The following is a 14581-nucleotide window of genomic DNA, read 5'->3' as shown; positions in this document are numbered from 1 at the left end:
AAGCTAAAACTCATCCTTTCTCCAAGGCATCTCCAACCTACTCGACACTGAGACATTTGTCATACAGCGATGATCAAAGCAACACAGGCAAAGTATGTCTTTTGGTCTCGACCCTTGAGACTCTCAAATTGCGCACGAGGCGCGTCATGAATCCGCTGGTGTTCAAAGTGGGCTGAACTCCTCTCCTCCTCCACCTCTTCCTCCTCCTCCGTGGGGGCCAAAATACTCCATTCACTCTCGCCGTGTGCGCGTCAACGTGCCGTCTCCGCCGCTGCTCAGGACAAAACCGCACGCAGCTGCTTTCATTTTCCAGTGCTCGAGACTGCACGGGCAGGAGGGGACCTCGCGCTTCTTGCTGCAGGGATATCGCCCCTGATGGACTTGATATAGGACGAGAACACACGTCTTTTTTTCTTTTTTTTTCATTATCTGAGAATGACCACGTAGTAGTTACAAGTGTCGTGGGGGGGAAAAAAAACTTCTAAATCCTAACCGATCTCGGTTTGAATGTGTTTCATGTGTTTGCGCTCAACAGTGAGGTAGACGGACACGTTTTACGCGAGCGTCGGCGTGTGGTTTCACCCCCGTGGATGCGGCTGTCGGGGTCGCTGTCTTGAGCCCCGCAGGACCCGCCTGTCACAGGGCACCATGATTTCTGTGGCGCTTCACAAGTGGATGAGGAATATTTCACCGGAGATGCTCCTGCTGGTGCAGATATTGTGGTTTCTACCTCTGACTGGAGCGGCTCCGTCTCTGACTAACGAGCAGCTGGACACTGGGGTGGTAAGTTTGTTTTTTTAAATACATATTTTCTACAACTTTTCCTACACATTTTGAACATGTGGAGATGAAAAGTTCGTGCACTTAATAGCACCACTGACAGCCTAGTATAGAGTGGTGATACTGACACCCTCTCTCTCTCAGAGATGGCACTTTGCCCCACTTTTTGGATGCTGTCCTCTCCATACTTGATCTGAATTTCAACACTCACTTGGCGTTCAGCTTGGATGTGATGGAACATAAAATAGGAGCCTGTTCTCCAAAGCAGATCTCCTTGCAATAAATATATGTAAATGCAATTTACCTTGGCGGAATATCGACCTCCTCCACAGCATGCTGACACAGTGTGTATATCCTGATGAGTGACACGCGGGGCTCACATCCAGCACAGTGTCACACCAAGACATCAGACGTTGGCTATTTCCTCTTCTCAGTCATGCCTTCAAAATCCTTGTCACCTGATGCCAAGTCTATACAACTGCTGCATTAAAAATAGGGTTGTTTGTAATGAGAAGTCATGGAGCAGCAGATATTTAACACATTAAATAAAACAGGCAATGGTATGATAACAAATTAGACTCACCCAATGCACTGTATCTGAGCAAATTAAGGCTATATCTTTCATTGATGGGGGTCGACTCACAATATATTTCAGCTTTGGATGTTAATGAGCGGAGCATTAAAACAAGTATCTCCTAATTGGTGACTCTCGAGACAACATCCTAATTAATTGTTTGTTTTAATGCCTGTAATATCAACACACGTCTCATTTGGATGGATCCATGTTCATGCCGCTCGTGTGTGTCTTCAGCTGCATTTTGTCCTTTTATTTCGGTGACAGGAGCTTGATGATGAACCTTGTAAGTAAAGACATTGCTGAGGTATTTCTGTGTGTGTGTGTGTGTGTGTGTGTGTGTGTGTGTGTGTGTGTGTGTGTGTGTGTGTGTGTGTGCTGCCAGGAGACAACCTTGATGGTAGATACTCTTAGCTGCAGACTTGAATCGTCCCTCACATGGTCTGGTTTAGGACTGGAGTGCACATAGAGGAGCAATGTGTCATCTATCACCAGCTGTAGAAGACAACAAGAGGAGAGGACACGTCCCTGGGGGACCAGAAGGAGTGTGCAGCGTAGTACTTGGCTTTAAAAACAGCATTATTGTACTTTTGAGCCAAGGTTCCCATGGCTCAATCAAAGACACAGGGCCACAGCTGTAAGGCGGCATCACTGCTAAATACCGTTGCGTGTCTTTCATTGAGAAAAGTAATTGCTTTTAATGTGTGTTTACTCTGGAGATTCAGTTTGTTGTTGGATGCGAATGCTGTTTGAACAGGCAATCCTTAAAGCTGCCTTGATACCATCTTATTCCTTATCAAGCTCTGTTTGAGTGTGTGAGCAAACACTTGGCTTCTTATTCATCCAGCAGAAACAGAGCAGCATGGGCATCGCTGGGGCTCTTTTTTCCCACCACACATCGAAGAAGGAAATCCACTGCGGTTCTGTTCCTGGTTTCGTTCAGCAAGTTTTTGGAGCAAACAAATTGTGTTTTTTAATCTTGAGGTATTAAAGTTTGCTCATCGGTCATGTGTTCACTTCTTCCCTTCATCATTTCATGCCGTACGACCGGTTTGTATGAGTTCCTGTGCCGAGAGCAGTTTGTTTTTCTTATGAAACTACAAACCAAAACAATGGAAAGTGGCTTAAAGCCGCCGAGTGCTGAATCCGTATTGTCAACGTAGATTGGCAGCACAAACAAACATTTAACATATTCTTGAAGAAAATCCAATTTGGTTTTGACATCCAAGTATTGTTCACTCCAGGTTTAAATTAAGGTGATTTCTTTTTAAGATTGAAAAATGACATGTTTGTAAATGCCATTGAGTTCATTCTGAATAGCTTTCATTTTTCAATCACATTTCTCCCAGTTTAAAAAATCTCCTCCAGACACATTTTAAAGTCTGAAAAAAAGTACCTTGCTATAATTAATACTTTGTTACTGCATGTTTTTTCCCCACGTTCAAAATGACAAACAACTCTCAAAATGGGCTGCAAGCACATGCTGTTTCTTCCCCATTGAGAACTTCTGAATCTGGCCCCGCCCACCGCCGCTGCTCAGGCCAGGTGAAGCAGGTCGCACGTGAATGAAACCTACAAAATACTGACATTTGGCTCCACCTGTCCTCTGATACGCTTTGTTTCACCGTTAAGCTCATGATGAGGGAAGCCCCTCCCTACTGATTGACCAAATTGGTTTCTTAGGTATGCAGTCTTGGCTGTTTATTTCGCTCATTATATGTCTTATAGCATACACGACTCCATTTGGACATGTTAACAAAGTTATAAACTTCATTTAATTCAGACAGGGACTTTAACATGGACGTGTAAAATCCTTAGAGATGTCATGCCTCAGCGTCTTTACAGTCAAGAAGAGTGGAATTCAGTAGTTAGAAGTCTGCTGGCGCCACATTTTGCTTGAATTGTTGTTTTGTCGACAAAATCTCAGAACATAACAAAAACAACAGTTTCCCAATACCCGAGTGATGTCTCAAAAATGTCTTGGGTTTTTACCCTCAACAATCCAAAAGCTCCAAAAATAATACAGTTATAAAAACAGAAAATCCTCACACTGGAGAAGCACCACATGTGTAGCATTCAAATGAGAAATCGCTTGTGAAAACAGTTTCCCATACATTTTTTCCCAGTGTGTCGTGTGACTGGTTTTTATCCTCGCAGTGAATGTGATCGTATACGCTTGACTGTGATAACGGGTCTTGTTAACAAAGACACACGCAGATTTCCCTCCGATTGTTGGTTGACTGTAAAAAGGGCTTTAGAGGGACCGGGGGAGTTGGACAGCCGGATGGACGGATGAGCAACCATCCGCAGACGCCCTCCTCCCCAGTGACTGCCTGATTGACTTTTAAATAAGACTTCTCCCGCCTTGATGAAACTGCTGTCAGCTGTTGAGATCGGGATAATTGGTTGTTGAGGGTTTGAGTGGGCTCTCCCAGCTCGGCCCAGTTGTGTTCACAGTAAGTGCTATACATTTGGGACTCGGACCACAAAAACAACCGTCTACTCACAGAACCGTGTCCTGATCTCCAGCTCTGCTGCTCCCCGCCCTCATTGCACATCAGAGTCACGGCGCTGCATCGCCCGGCGCTCGATGTATCTACCTCTCCTCCTATCTACTGTTCACCGTGGCTGTAATCAGCTGAAACCACCAACTTTAGCACAGCTCTGAGGCGTCGAGCTGCTAGTTTTGCTGTTATCTAAGCCCAAAATATGACTGCTGTGCACCAATTTGCAATTGCAGCATTTTAGGTAACTGCTCCGTAACAGCTATAATGTAATCTGCACTTTGCTCATCATCAGATTTAACCCCTGATTTGCTGTTTTCTGCGCTAGCACAGAACAACTGAGGTCCTTGGAGGACTATTCAGAAGCAATGCTGTGCTTTTGCTTCAGCAGCTGGCTTAAAATTGAAGAGTGAGGTGACCAGATCTGCTGCAGATAAAAGCCGCTAACACACTATATAATCCTGTAGAAACTGACCTTGAAGGATGTCTGTGTGGCATTTAATCTCTTTCAGCAAGGAACAGTTCATTTCTGTCGTTTCTTTAATGTATTGTAAGAAAATAAAACCCAGTGTGCGTCCTGATGGGACAACCACACCCTGCCAGTCTGCTTCTAATTCTCTTTTTGCTTCATAATTTCTTCAATGAGAACACCATCTGGTCGGCACTGTATAGAAGAGAGAGAGAGAGAGAGAAAAAAAAGCCGCCACCCTCCTCCGCCAGCTTCAACCACGAGTCCTACTTACTCTCCCTTCCTGCTAGGCCTCATAATATTGAGTTCACATGCAGCTAGCCCGCCCGGCACCAGTACCACCAGGCCTCGTTAGCTCCCTCTTCGCCTCCCATGAGTGCACATTTCACCAGTATCATATTTGTCCCCCCTCAGTCTTTCAGTCTCCTTTCTTCAATTTTCCTCCTACAATCTAGATGAGAGGCTTTCTTCCTCCGGCACATCATGGGCTCTTCTGATTGCACCCAGAGGCCCAGGGGTGGATGGGGCTCAAAGAGAAAACTGGATGCGGTGACAGTCGAGTACGATGAAGAACTTGCTGTGCTGAAATAAGTACTCAACCAGTCAGGGTCAAAACAGGAAACGTATGAAACGAAAAGAAAGGGAATATATATCATTGCGACTATATTTGAATGTGTGACTGCGTATCATTTAAATAATTGTTGCAAACAGCTGTGGCGTGACTACAGATGAGTAGAAGAGCACCAAACGCTAGTTCAAATCATTGCAGTGTGCCGGATCACCCACTGCCATCACGCTGTGTGACCTTCCTGTCCGTATCTTGGAGCTGAAATCCAGGGCAAGGACATCCTTTTTATTTTTTACCTTGGATGTCAAACTGGTAGATAACTGCACATCAGTATAGAATGGTATCATTGTGCAATAAATGACAGAGAGCACAAGAGACAGGTCAGCATGTAGCACATCCACAGCTTCTCAGGAAGAGGGAGACACTGTGGAAACCGACCGGTCCTTCAATCCGCTCCGATCCGATCTGTCGTCGCGGCTTTGCAAAGTGAAACGGTTCTCCGAGGAGTTGCTCGTTTCTGAGGAGATTGTCAGAGTTCATTATATCCTTAGAGGCCGCTTCAACAAAGATCTAAAGGGCCCTGACACTTTATTGGCTGCTACTGCAGCACGGCGGCGTGGAACTGATGCGTGGCAGCTGCGACACTTCTGCTCGTCATTTTCAGTCAATGAGAACACAAAATATATTTGGGTAAATATGTGACTTAAAGTCGATAATATAGACTGGAAAGCCTGCCAGTTACGCTTTGTAAGTAGCAGGTCAGGCATTTATAGACATTTGTTTCTGGCCCTTTCTTTAACCAAAATCGTAAATCCCTGTCTCGTACTGTTAAAGAGACATTTTACTGGGAAAACTCGTGCAAAAGCTCAACACAGTGCAGACCTGTAGCGGAGCTGATATGCTGAGGCTCCTTAATGTGGCAGGGATCAGTCGGGCTCAGGATGGCTTCTGTGTGCAAAGGAAACATGGGTCTTTATTAAAGCGTAGCCTGAGGATGTGATTACATGAGTTTTAAACAGAGGCCACCATACAAGGAACTGTAGTTTACTCTTTGCAAACACAACATGTAAAGTTGTCAGCGACACCAAAAGTGCACGTCCCCAGCCCAGTGTACCACCTGCAGCATCACACACGGCAACCCCAGATGTTTGCTATCGTGTTGGAACGAGCTTTGTCCGCTTGCACATCCCGACACACAGCAAAAGCAAAATAAGAAAATACAGGCAGAGGGCAGGGTCTCTGCTGATATAGACACAGTCTCACACTTCTGGTGCATAAGGGATGATTGAGAGAGAATGCTTTTGTAGTGTTTCTTTGTTAGTTCAGACTTATCTAAGCCAACACTACAGACCAGTCTAAAATATCTTTGTGAAACAGGCCCCTGTTGCTCTGGGGGAATTTGTGTACGTGCATTTCATGTTATGTATAAAGAAACAAATGCATCCTCTCTCTGCTGTGCTGCCTTGTTTAACAGTACAATGGTGTGCTTTTGATTCAAGGATGTGTGGATATTTAAAGATTTCCATTCGCAGAGGCAGAGATCAGATGCAAGCCTACTTTCTGTTTGATCTGTACAGAGGTCGTGCTTTTAATATTGTGGACAAGTGAGTTCTGTATGCCACAACGGAGTTGCACGCGATAGACTTTTTTCCAATAGCTTGAACTGACTTCATTACCCGAGCAGACCCACTCTGGGGTTCCCATATAGAAAACCTCAAATCAACTCCATGTGGACAGTTCTATTTTAACCCCAGGAGCTCCGCCTCTCCTCCTTGCCTTTGACCAGATCAAGGTTTCGGTTGCATTGCTATTCAAAGGGCCGACCAGATCTTGTAATTACGGTGGTTTCTGGTGTAGCGCTGCCTCACATGCTGAAGCCTACAATAATCTATAGTCCTGCCAATAGGCCTCTTTAATAGTACGATCAAGAAAACCCCAAAGCAACAACAAAGCTACTCTGAAATTGCTTGCAGAAATTGGCAGAATGATTTAAAAAAATGTGGTTTTGTGCGTGTGTCACTTTCTTCTTGTGTGCGTCGCTATAAACCGTGCGCGTGCTTGATTGCGTGCGCCGCCGCCACACGGGTGATCTCATAGTTTGTCTCATGTGTCACTTCTAAACAAGTCATAGCCGAGCGGATGATGACAAGAAAAGAAAAAAGGGGGGTGGACGATTGCTTATCATCTGTGGAGTGAACTTCCAGACCGTTGTTGTGTCCATGATCTCATTTCTCTGAAGGTCCAAGTGAAATGAAGACAGCAGCGGGTGAGGAACTGAGTGGGTGGCAGAGATAAGATATGTCTCCATCCAACTGCCACTGACAATTAAACCCACTTCCTTTTAGTCCAGTGTTGATACTCCACTTGCGATCAAGTGAATATAATGAGCCACTAGCAGTCTGCTGAATGTGAAGTGCTACTCGTGATTGTGTGATTTGCAGTCTGGACTAGAGTAAACCTCGTGGAATAGAGCCATGCTCGTTTAGGGTTTAGTTTAAAAATAGAGTTGCATACATATAGAGGCGAACGCACACATGTACATAATATGTGTGAGGTATTTTTGCATGTGCATACTAGCTGCAGACATGCCAGTTGCCGGAATTCCTCAGCTAACACTAGAGGGACATTGTCTTCTCTGTCGGGTCGGCGTAGTGACACATGGCAGCTATTGCATAGCTTCCGTGTTGGCTCTAAGAACTGCATATAAGGACAGGCCATAAATACATGCTCATGTCTATATCCCAACTTGAAAACAGTTACAGAGATGCATAGCATACCACACCATTTTGTGTGCTGCAGATTATTATGCGTGTTATTGTTAAAGTCAACATACACATTGGTATATTAATAAAACACTACTATATGATGTATTCTGTCCCTGGTTCCCATAGTGTATTTGATTGACGTATTTTTCCATATCCGTAAAGGCCACAGAGATTAAACGCATTTACAGTTTTTGAAAGATCAATAATTATTGAATGACATGAAATGTCCTTTTCGTTGTGATGTAGTTTGAGATTTCACAAAGTTGCATTCAGAGTTTTGAGCCTGCACATTCTCAAGCGTGCCGTCAGTATCCAAGTAGAATCCGTCTAAGACAAGTATGATGGACATGTGCCCAGATGGTAACTTTGCCGTACGCAGGTTATCTTCAGCCGATAAGAGAACAAAATGAAGATTGACTTGGTCAGTCATCATTGGTCATCTGTCTGTAGGGTTCTGTGTGTCTTTACTTTACCGTCTTCTCCATGATCTGCACTCTCAGAGGACACTTGGTATGTTGTATTCAATCCTTGTGTCTGTGGTTTGCCACATTAAGAACTTCTCAGACGGTGTTGGGTCTTTTTCCCCTCAATGGAGACACTGACATGTTTACCTCTGTATACCTCCAGTTACAGGGAGAAGTCCTAATTGATGTCTTTAATCTCTGGCTGACCGTTCCTGTAAGTCCCCTTTCTCTTTTGCATCTCTTTCTCTCCTTATATCATCCCTCACTCCTTCATTCAGACCCAGAAATCTCCCTCCATCCATCCTTACTTCTATTTTGAGTTCGGTATTTGAGGTTAATGGTCTGACATACTGAGACAGGATTTTGTCTGTTATAAATACACCTTTGTATTGGCAGGGTTGTATGCATTTTGAGCATTATTTGGCCACAGGAGTGGATAAACACAGAGCTGATAGGACTTGAATGTTGAATGTGCACAGGGATGCCATGTCGCTGGCCTCTCAAAAACAGAGGTGAGTTGCTGCCGGCACAGATCAAGCAAATGTTGCTCGTGTTGAACGAGGCAGAGATTAAATGTCTCAGCAGAGGTTCCTGAGGTCCCTAAAAAAAAAAACGCTGTCATATTGTCGGAAACGGAAGGGCCGGTCATCATTGCAAACAATATGTCGGTCCACTTTTTTATTATTTGACAATCAATCAAACAAGTTGGCTGTTCTGTGTGTGTAATTAATTTCGACTGGCAGAGGTTTCTGTGTTGTTGTCAGGAGTGCTTCGAAACACACACACACACACACACACACACACACACACACACACACACACACACACTGATGGATGAGGCTAGGTGTGGCAATTTGAGCATGCACGGTTTTCTCATAGCACTGTTTACAAATGCGTGATTAACAAGGCCCTAGCTTGTTGCAGTGCATCTAAATATATTCTGCAGTGTCCTGCTTCAACCCGGTTTCTTTTCGCCATCCTCCGTTCAGATTCTCTCTATCTATATTACTTTTTTCTTAATTTTCTGTATTACTTTTTTACGAACTCTTTTCTTCTCTACAATCCTCTTTTCTTTCTCTCTCCCCGTGTCATTCTGTCTTCGTATTCTTGTCACTTTTCCGTCTCTCCTCCTTCCTCCTCGCTGCCTCTAGGAACACAGTAGTTGAGTCGCAGCTCTCTGTACAGTCAGCTGTTCCTAAACCAGGGATTAGATGATTCACTTACAGTCGCATCCTAATCCCTGATGCCACGCTCTCACACACGCAAACATGCAAATTAGGACAGATTTTCCTCCCATGTGTCTCGGAAATGACATTCACTCCTAACTGAATGGAAACTGTGTGTCAGAATAAGGACGTCCATCAGTGTGTACTGCATCATTCTCACAAATCAGACTCATTGTATTGCTCATTGTGTCTGCGGGAGAGAAAGTGATGAGATGGATTGTTTCAGCAGGGTGGCGAGTGTGTGACTGTGAATCTGCTGCCTGCAATCTGAGGAAAATAGTTAATAACTTAAATAACTTTTTTAAATAAATAACTTCTGATTGAAAATGAAGTCTCTTTTTGAAATACGTCAGTCGAAACCAAGCTGTACAACTTTCCACGTCCTCCTGTGTCCTTGTCGGGCAAAACCGCAATTAATTTCCTGTTTGGATTGGGACTCAAAAGTTGTAAAGATTTTTTAGCGGACAAAATCTAAAGCTAAAGATTAATTTGCATAATGTTGAGACCTAATGTAGAGATGTTTTGCAGAAGAGCCCTTTCAGCTCTGAGGGACACCCGCTTTTTACAGAGGCTCTTTGTCACATTGTCCGTTGTTAAGCAGAGGCAATGCCATTTGCCAAGTCCATTATACATCAACAGGAAATCTTATATAAATGCTGCTAAATATAAAAACTGGGCCGGATAATTGGAGGTATAAAAAGAAAACGATGGTGTGGATGTACTGTAGATCCATTCTTTCGCAAGAGGCTCATTGTTTTTATTTTTCACTGAATAATTCACCGTTTTTAAAAATGAAGTGACAGAATTCAGGCGGACTCCCATGCATCCAGAAGTTGCGTTTCCTGCTGCAACAACAACATTCATCATCAGCTTGTTACAGTTAAATAAATGTGGTTGTGCAGAGGACTGCTCAAAATATGCTTCTGGTAATAGATATTGAAAAATGTGTGGTAAAACAATACAATTAAAAACAAACGACAAGTAAAATACAATCAAATAAAGTTTTGTCTGATTGCCAGACAAATGTCATTAACTGACCACTCCAACTATTATACAAACTTGATTTAACAAAGCCATTAGACAGTTATTTACTTAAAATCATGACATATACCTTCAATAAATACAGTTTACAAATCAATAACTGCTAAACATACCTAACCAGTGTGAACAGTGTGACACCATCTGTCACGTTGAACAGTCACTTGGTCAACAGCATGTGAATCATATCGTTGTAAAATCCATAAAGAATGGTAAACATGATGAATATCGGTCTTGAAAAAACTAAAAGGTGTGTCTGTGGAAATCAAGCCGATATCATGAACTAGAATTTCGGTCCATAAAAGCAATATTACGAGTTCTACGTTAGCAACACACTTAGCATAACGATAACCACGCATCGATTGTCTTGTGAAATAAAACGTTGGGAATGTGTTTGTGGATAATGAGATTTTAAATACTTTATTCTCATGTTTCTGTGAATACGTGTTTGTGTTTTTCTTCTGATCTGTGCTCGTTAATGGCAGAACTGATCACGGAGCACTGATTACTTTTCTGCTGCTGTGGGAATCAAAGATTGTTGAGAACGAGGTTGGACTTCTCTCCAACTTCTCTTTCATTTATTTTGAGTTGACTGAATTGGTCAATGAACTTTTACTGACGACTGACGAAGATTCAATGCCGCTTTTGAGCGTGAGGTTCTTTAAAAACTGAATACGGACAGACGTCTGTGGTTTACTGCAGTAAAAGTGTGTGATAAAGTTCTGTTCTCTCTCTTAATACAACAACCCACACATGTTCCCACGCTAACGGCATTTTAATTATGTATACTCATCAACACACATGTGATACATCTTAATTCAAACAGTGGATGTCCTGAAACCATTTTAGATTATAACTATTCAAAAATAATTGCCCAGATATTACAATTTATGAAAACATAAATCGGGGTCTAGCGGGCCAAATAAAAAAAGCAGCACTCTATTTTCCTCTTCACTTTGTGGATTTCAAATAATTAGAAAAAGATTGCATTGCTGTAAACCCTGAACACACACTTTCATGAACATGTCGAAAGCCGTGAGAGGAAAGGTGAGGGGAAGTCAGAGTGGAGGGATGATTAATGATGGATTAATGACCGCTCTTTTCCCGCCTGGCAATCAGTTCTCTGTTGGATTAAAGTGTGTCATTCCGGCTGCTTGTCCGTCCGCCACAATCCCCTTTCTCTCTATCCTCTTATATTCTCCCTCCTTGATCTCATCTGTTTGCACAAATGAGACTAAATCCTGCATTTTCTTCAGTGAATTGTGTTTGCGCTCAGGATGTGCTATTGGAATGGATTCTCATTCAAACACACTTGAGCGTTCATTCCCTGAATCATACATCATCCCAGTGTAACACGTTAAGTAAACCACCCCTCTCTGAATAAACTGCTGGTATCAAATGTGAAGCTGCTACAACTGCTATGAATAATGATAGCATCTTTGTGCCCAAGGATGTTCTGATAGAATTCTGTTGAATGAAATTTCCTCAGTCATAAGAAGCAAATGATTGCTTGATGTGAGACATTTTCACCTGTGTGTTTATTTACTTATATGTTATTTAGATGGAAAATGTGTTTTTTTTTCACTGAATCTTAAAGAATAAGCTCTCTTTGTTGTCTAAGCTGTTTCTTTATCAGGAAAAGATCCGTACTCCAATACAACTATAGATACCAGTCATATCCAGAAGCAGAAACTTACCTCATTTGTTTGACTCTTTTTGAGGTCATCATCATGACATTTCATGACCTCGGTAGTTCTTGGCTGCTTGACTGGTGGTTCGGTTCCCACTCCATTTCTGCAGTAAAGATATCTAGATATGCTTCTGACAGGTTTGCACCCGGCAACATATTTTTTCCGTGGCTGCAAAATATGTTGCGGTCACACTTTTGAGCCTGACTTATTCTAAAAAAATTTAAAAAAGAGTTCACAAACAGTAAACTGAATTGAGGTAAACTTGCGACCCTAGCAACATTGCAAACAACCCATAATGCAACACTCTCTTAATGTAACAGGTTCACACTGCAGTGCAGAGATGGATACCCACTGCATTCAGAGTGAACACGAAAATGTCTAGTCCGGGATATAATCTAATATAATACCCACTTAATCAGATTTAGTTTCCACAAAGTCATTTACAATCTTCTAGTCAGGCCGATACGATGAGTCAACTGCCTTCACCCCTATAAGTCTATTGCTGTCAGGACAGGGAACGAGGAACAAATCTTAGCCGTGGCAATTTCCGTTGGAAAATAGTTGTCATTGTTACGTGAGTTGTCATTAAAAACATACATTGCTCTCTATCACAAATAAGAGACGCTGTCACATGTATCCTCTTGGGAGATCCTCGGCCTCTTCTCCTTGCCCCTGTTCTCCGGTGGGATCGGCCTCCTGCTGTTCATCTGTCCAGACTCTTTCCCTCTCCTCCTCAGTTGGTCCCTGGACTTTCAGCGAGCATTGGTTCTGATTAATAAATGTGTAATCGTCAAACAATCTTCAGGATTAACATTATATAGATATTTACCTTTTCCGCTCCACCTTTTTGCCTGTTTGGTTCATTATTATCATATCATCTGTATTTTCATTCAACTCTGCTTTTTCTGTCTTGATTTCATGCGGTTATTTCCTGCATGATCGCTGACATTACATCAACCGATCCACTTGAAGGTGTGGGAGGTGACGACAGTCGTGTAGATAGCCTGACCCTTAATCAGATGGGCTTTTCCAACATTAAGTGGGCTATGAATATCGCTATTTGCGTAATATAACGGTGAAAATCCCAATTGTTAAGCTTGCTTCCTGTAGCTGCAAGTACATATTGCACTGTGTGCATAACCAAAGTAACAACTGATTCTCTGAAGAGGAACTCTTCCTTCCATGAAGCAAAAACACAAGTTGTCATGTTGTGTTGTCAGCGAAGAGCACCAAAGAGGCGAGGAAAAGCGTGATCCTAATTTGCATTGATTATTGGATGCACATGATTATATGTCAGAACTTTCAATGCCAGGGCACCCGCTTTTCAAATGTATTCAACCTTTCAAACTTTTTCTTTGACTCGAGTGCAGTGCTTTGAACCGAGACGTCGGCCACAGGTCTGACCTTTTATCTTTAAGGTAGTCAGGAAAAATGTAAACAATATGAATGTCTGTGCTACTTTACGACCCTTTGAGAGTCAGTGAGGTCGCAAGGTTGAACGTCTCCCAGTGACTCATTTCCTGTCCCTGAAGCTGAAGATGAAGGAGCTGAGCAGCTGCTCATCAGAGCTGAACAGGGAGGTACTGTGTGAGGCCGGGTCCACGGTGGGGAAAACAGATTCCACTTTTGAGAGATGTTTCCGTGGTGATACCATAGTCACAGAACTCATTGTGCGTGTGCACATGTGTGTGTGTTTTGTATCAGTTGACATAGTTACAGGAAAGGACCAGAAAAGGATGTGAAGTCACATATCTGACATAGAGCATATAGTGTGAGACTGATGCTGCAGTTTGTAGTCTGGTGGTGTGATATTGTGCAAACTGGATGACGGTACAGTGATCTGTTCAAAACAACTGTATCTTGAGTCATTATTCTATCTGCAGGTCAAAGTTAGACAACGGTGACCTTTGACCTGCGAGTCTGCCAGAGCCGCACACTGAAAACAGGCTGAGAGATGAGGCTGGTGTGAACATTGCTTCAGAGGAGTAACAATAAAGTTGTCAAAAAGATAATGAGGCAGAGACCTTTACCTTTAGCATAGCACCACCTCAACATTAATTAGCTGAGCAAACTTTTCAAAGTGACTTGCGTTCACACGTTCCCAGGTTCTTGTTATAAAAGATCTCTGTGCATAACTAAATGCCAGAAAAAAATGGCTACCTTCTTTTCTCCAACATCTTCTTTTCTTTTGGTAAACAGAAAACAACGTGCACCGCTACCCATCTGGTCTCAGCTTGTTTTAAATGAATATATTATATCTTTGCTTTCATTGTGGCACCCCCAATATTTAGTTTTATTTTGCCCAGGAAATGCACTGCAAACATGATTTTGCTGGCTGTAGCTAATTATCTGCTCAGCTACATTAACCGGGATGTAAACCTCTCTGAAATGATCACTTGTGGGTCATAATCCTCCATCCCACTGCTCACAAAACGCCGTCCAGCTATTGCTTGTAAGCAAGCAGTGCAAGTTTCCTCTTGTTCCCTTTGCCAGAGTTCTGCA

The 14581-nt window shown here is 42.8% G+C and overlaps 1 protein-coding gene across 1 annotated transcript in view; it reads left to right on the top strand.

Annotated features, from left to right (window-relative positions):
* Nucleotides 1-648: 648 nt before the first annotated feature.
* The window catches only part of LOC306751740 (matrix metalloproteinase-17-like), a gene marked incomplete at both ends in the record, with an annotated part of 57323 nt that continues 43390 nt past the window's right edge, over nucleotides 649-14581 (top strand). Inside the window, one exon of the mRNA XM_079235368.1 lies at nucleotides 649-783. Within this exon, the coding sequence (XP_079091494.1) occupies nucleotides 649-783 (135 nt within the window). The remainder of the gene's footprint in view (nucleotides 784-14581) is intronic.

Source organism: Taurulus bubalis (genome assembly GCF_910589615.1).
Source record: "Taurulus bubalis genome assembly, chromosome: 19".
NCBI lineage: Eukaryota > Metazoa > Chordata > Actinopteri > Perciformes > Cottidae > Taurulus > Taurulus bubalis.
Note: the sequence above shows the minus strand (reverse complement) of the source record. Positions and strands in the feature narration are given on the sequence as shown.